This window comes from Neltuma alba, unplaced genomic scaffold, assembly GCF_004799145.2.
Source record: "Neltuma alba isolate B1F8T4 unplaced genomic scaffold, ASM479914v2 tig00000749_pilon, whole genome shotgun sequence".
Taxonomy (NCBI): Eukaryota; Viridiplantae; Streptophyta; class Magnoliopsida; order Fabales; family Fabaceae; genus Neltuma; species Neltuma alba.
Window position 1 is genome coordinate 35956 of NW_021632173.1, and position 4723 is coordinate 40678.

General features: G+C 38.4%; 1 protein-coding gene across 1 annotated transcript; it reads left to right on the top strand.

The window, feature by feature from the left end:
* Positions 1 to 3905: 3905 nt before the first annotated feature.
* On the top strand, positions 3906 to 4289 carry LOC114744816 (extensin-like). Its single transcript, XM_028932969.1, has one exon. It carries the CDS (start codon positions 3906 to 3908, stop codon positions 4287 to 4289), a length of 384 nt encoding a protein of 127 aa, XP_028788802.1.
* Positions 4290 to 4723: the final 434 nt, after the last annotated feature.

Here is a 4723-nt window from a genome sequence, read left to right on the forward strand (position 1 = left end):
TTTATTGTAGGACACTTGAGAATTAGAGCCAAGATTGAAGACCAAAGCATTACACAACATGAGAGTTTCCAAGAAAATGCTGTGCTGTGGCAAAAAGTCTGAAAATGTGCATCAGTGGCTATTCTGGAATAGTTCGCCGGGGCCAACTTTTGAGTTCGCCAGGGCCAACTTTCAAAATCTCACTAGAATACCTCTCTGGAATAGTTCGCCGCGGCCAACTTTTGAGTTCGCCGCGGCGAACCTCTTCGTATCAGTAACGTCAGATTCGGATCCAGAACGCAAAAATGGACCCTCTACTCATATGATCCGACCCAAATTGACCCTAAAAGCCCTTAGAAACCCTATTTTCGACCTATCACTCCAATCTATCATCTCCAAGACCTCTATTCTCTCATCTTCTTGCCTCTCCACCTCCATCTTCTTCCCCATCCATTTCCTTCACTCCATCTCATTTCCTTCCACTCCCAGCTGCCATGGTTGATAGATTCACTTTGGTTGGAGTTTTTCTTGAAGCTATGGAGGGCTAGGGTTTATCAACTCTTGAAGATGGTGGAGTAGCATGAGTTTCCAAGCTTCAAAGGGGAGTTTAGTTTCAGTTTGCAATTTTTAGCTATGATTTATGGCTTTCTAGGTCTAGGAGTTGTAATTTCTTAGTTAGGAACTTGGGACTGATACTGTAATTATTGGTTAATGATTACATTTGTAATTTGGATTGATTGATGTTGAACTTTGTGGTTAAATATATGTAGTTGCATATATGCTTATTGTTACTCTCATGATTCTCTCCTATCTTGCATGGTTATGTTTTGATACTGAGTTGATTTTGTGTTACATTGAGCCAATTGCATGATCATTCCAGAATTACACATTAGGGAAGCTTAACAAAGTTTTCATTAATGAGTTATTAGTGTAAGCTTTGGACTCAATGAGTTATTGAGGTTGTTATTAAGAAAACCTAATGATTTGTGAAATTCCCAATATTTTAAGTGAACTATGATTGCTATCAAAACCATTTTCAAGAGACTTCCTATCATTCATTTCCATTCCATCATTATTATCTTAAAACACCAAAAATATAGTATCTTAGGTTTGTTTCATTGCATTTAGTTTAGGCTCCATTCATTTAAAACTTAAAAAAACCCAAAACCCCATTTCATTGCATTGCATGGCATTTGGTCTAGCTTAGGTAATTAATAAAGGCTCCCAAAAGTGAAACGACCCGAGTTTGCACTATACTGCATAATTTGGATTTATTTTTGATTGAGAACCCCAAGGCGAACGATAACAAAGGCTCTCTTTCAGATACTCATACATAGATGATAGAGGATATAAGACAGATAGTAAAAGTACCAGTGGACAATGTCAATTTTTCAGAGGGTGCCTTGTCTCGTGGTCAAGCAAAAAGCAGAATACTGTGGCAATCTCCTCAACAGAATCAGAATATGTGGCCACTGCAAGTTGTTGTGCTCAGATTCTATGGTTAAAGCAATAACTACAGGATCTAGGAATCAACTTACGAGAGATTCCAATCCTATGTGATAACACGAGTACGATAAGTCTATCCAAGAATCCAGTCCATCATGCCCGAACTAAGCATATTGATGTTCGACATCATTTCATTTGGGATCATGTTCAAAAGAAAGATGTAAAGGTAGAATTCATCCCCACTGAATATTAAATAACTGACATCTTCACGAAGCCTCTAGATCAACAGAAGTTTAACTTCTTTCGAAGAGAATTGGGAACGGTAAATCCCAATGAGTTGTAAGAAATCTCACATTATCTCTCAAATTTCAATCTTTAAATTTAATGTTTTGATGATTAAATGACTAACTTAAGCATCGGAGTGGATAGAAATTTGTTTTGCAGGAAGCTCTGTTTTGTCAAAGAAAAACAAAGCTAAACAGAGTATGGAATGATCGAACAAGAGATTGATAATCATGAAGCCATAAAGAAGTAATTTATCGATCACCTGATCGATAAATACAACATGTGTGGAAAAAGAAGAGACTCAGAATGATGATTATTGATAAGTTGATCGATAAATGGATTATCGATCAGGAGCAGCAAGTCTTTTATGACATATACTCAAATTTTGGTAAGCATTAATTGATAAGCTTATCGATAAACAGATTATCGATCAAATGATTGATAAAAAGACCAGGTATGCATGTCCTCTACTAACTTTATCAATAACATGTTCGATAATTGACTTCTGTGTTCTTATGTGTTCTTCATATTTATCGAACACGTGATCGATCATCTGCTAATTGATAACATGATTGATAATTTTGAACTTTATAACGTTAAAAGTTTTAAAAACCCCAGTCAGTTACTAAACCCTAACTCGATCAAAACCACTCCCCTGTTTCTAGCAACTCGAATCCAACTCTACCACCTTTTCGACTACTACCAACCTCAAAACACTTACTTCCAACCGATTAATCTCTCTGAAATCTGTCGGTTCCTCCGAAATGGCACTAGTGAAACAGCCGAATGTGGAAAGGGACGAAGGCACGGAGAAACAAGTCCAATCAAGCGACACTACTCCCTCAGGCACTAGAAAGCGATATAGACCAAAAGTGAGGGAAGAATCATCCAAGAAAAGAGGTGTCCTGAAAATCTGAGAAAGCCGGGTCAAAGAGCAACCCATTCCTCCAAGAAAATCTCCCCGGTCTAAATCCAAGCTATCGGTAGTCACTAAGAAATTAGAAACTGAATCAGATGACAAAGCCTCAGTTCAGCAAGCTGTGGAGATCGCTTTGAGAATCCCCATTCCCAAGCAACCGAGGTAAAAAAAGCAGAGACCCAGTGAAGGGATGGCACGGCAAATTCCCTCTGAAGGTATTCCATCTAATTTCTCTAAATTACTAGTTGGCAACCTTGATAAGGATGTGAATTTGGCTAAGTTTAAGGTTGATTTTGCAAACTGAAGATTTTGCCCTGTTGTTTCTATGGATATAGAAAGCTTAAAGAAAAATACTCAGATTAATTTGGACTTGAGTGATCCCCTGGAATACTATTCAAACTGATTGATAATTGGTGGAGAATTTTGTCCTGAAGTGATTAAAAGGTTCTACTGTAACATGGAATCAGTAGAAGAATATGATGAGCAAGACAATCTGATAAATGACTATTTAAGGGTTAAACTTAGAGGTTAAACCTTCCACCTTACTACTGATAAGATTAATGAGTTGCTGGGAACTCAAGATTCGGTGAGAGGGGGAGATATAAATGAAATTAAGGCTTATAAGATTTTAATGCAAAGTGATGAGTACCTCGGTGAGCTAAATTTCCCACCTAAACAGATGTGTGATTATTATAGAATAATCCATTATATCTATTCAAGAAGTATGATCAACAAATCCGGGAGCTTCTCACACTTAACTCAAGATGATTACTTGTTACTGGCCCGGATAATCAGTGGAGAAAGGATTAATATAGGGGCCTTGATCTATAATGAGATGAAGGATTTTGTTCTCAACAAATCCAAGTCTACACCGATCCCCTATCCTTAGTTGACCACATACATCCTACAGGCAAATAACATTGCCTCTTTTGAGCCTAGAGAGTCCAAGACCAAGGTTCCTACCTTTGGGATTACACAGCTGCACAAAATGAGGATTCCTCTACCTTTCAGACCATCTCAAAAGGTACCTCAAAAGGACAAGGGGAAGTAACCAGCTGTCAGGACCTCTAGGACTCAGGATGAGGCCGAATCCACTAGAGCTCCTTCTCATGTCCCTGGACCCTCATTCATGGAGAGATCTCTCAGGGAGATGTTTCAGGCCGAGCTTCAAGAGTTTGAGAAGAGAGTTTATGTCACTGCTTGAGAATATGGGGAAGTCTCAGATAGAAAGTTTGAGGGCATTCCCAAAATCCTAGACCTTCACAAACAAGCAATGATGGTTTTGGAAAGGGAGGTTTCTCAAAGATTTGACTATGTTGACAGAAAGATTCAAGAACTCAAAGGGATGGTAGCCTCTCTCTGCAACAACTTCTCTACCCCCAGTAGTACTTTTAGCTTTGAGGACTTACTCCATCATCCCCCATCTCCTCCTCATCATGAGCCTGGACCTTCTACCTCCACTATACCCACTTCTCCTATTTCCACTTCACCATCTGTACCACCTACCTCTCCCACTCCCTCTCCTACTTTGGCCCTGATCACTATTCCCCAGCCAATTCCCTCTCTTTATATTCCGTCACTCTCTCCACTCTCTCACCTTCCCCCTCTTCCTATTCCCCTATCCATTCCACCTGTTTCTACTCCTTCCTTTTCCCCCTGATGCTGATAAAAAGGAGGAGAAGGATTCTGATGCTTAGAGTCTCTTTTTACGTTTACTCTGATGTGTTTTTATTGATGTTTAGCTATGTGTTCTGAGTTTACTAAGTTTTACTGATGTATTTTGACAGCTGATGCCTTTAGTAAAGTATATTTTTACTTCGATCTGTCTACTGCTTAATTTTACTATTTCTGATGTTATTTGATTAATATTTCTTACCTATGTTTTGTCATCATCAAAAAGGGAGAGAATGTTATGATTAAGGTTTTGATGATAACAAAGTGAGTATTTTGTGTTTCAGCATGTTGATCGATCATCTGATCGATCAAGGTTTTATCGATAATCAACATATCTTTGTTACATCTTAGCTCTTCGATCACTGGATCGATAATCAGATTATCGATAATATTATCAATAACCACTTCAGGTTTACTTTG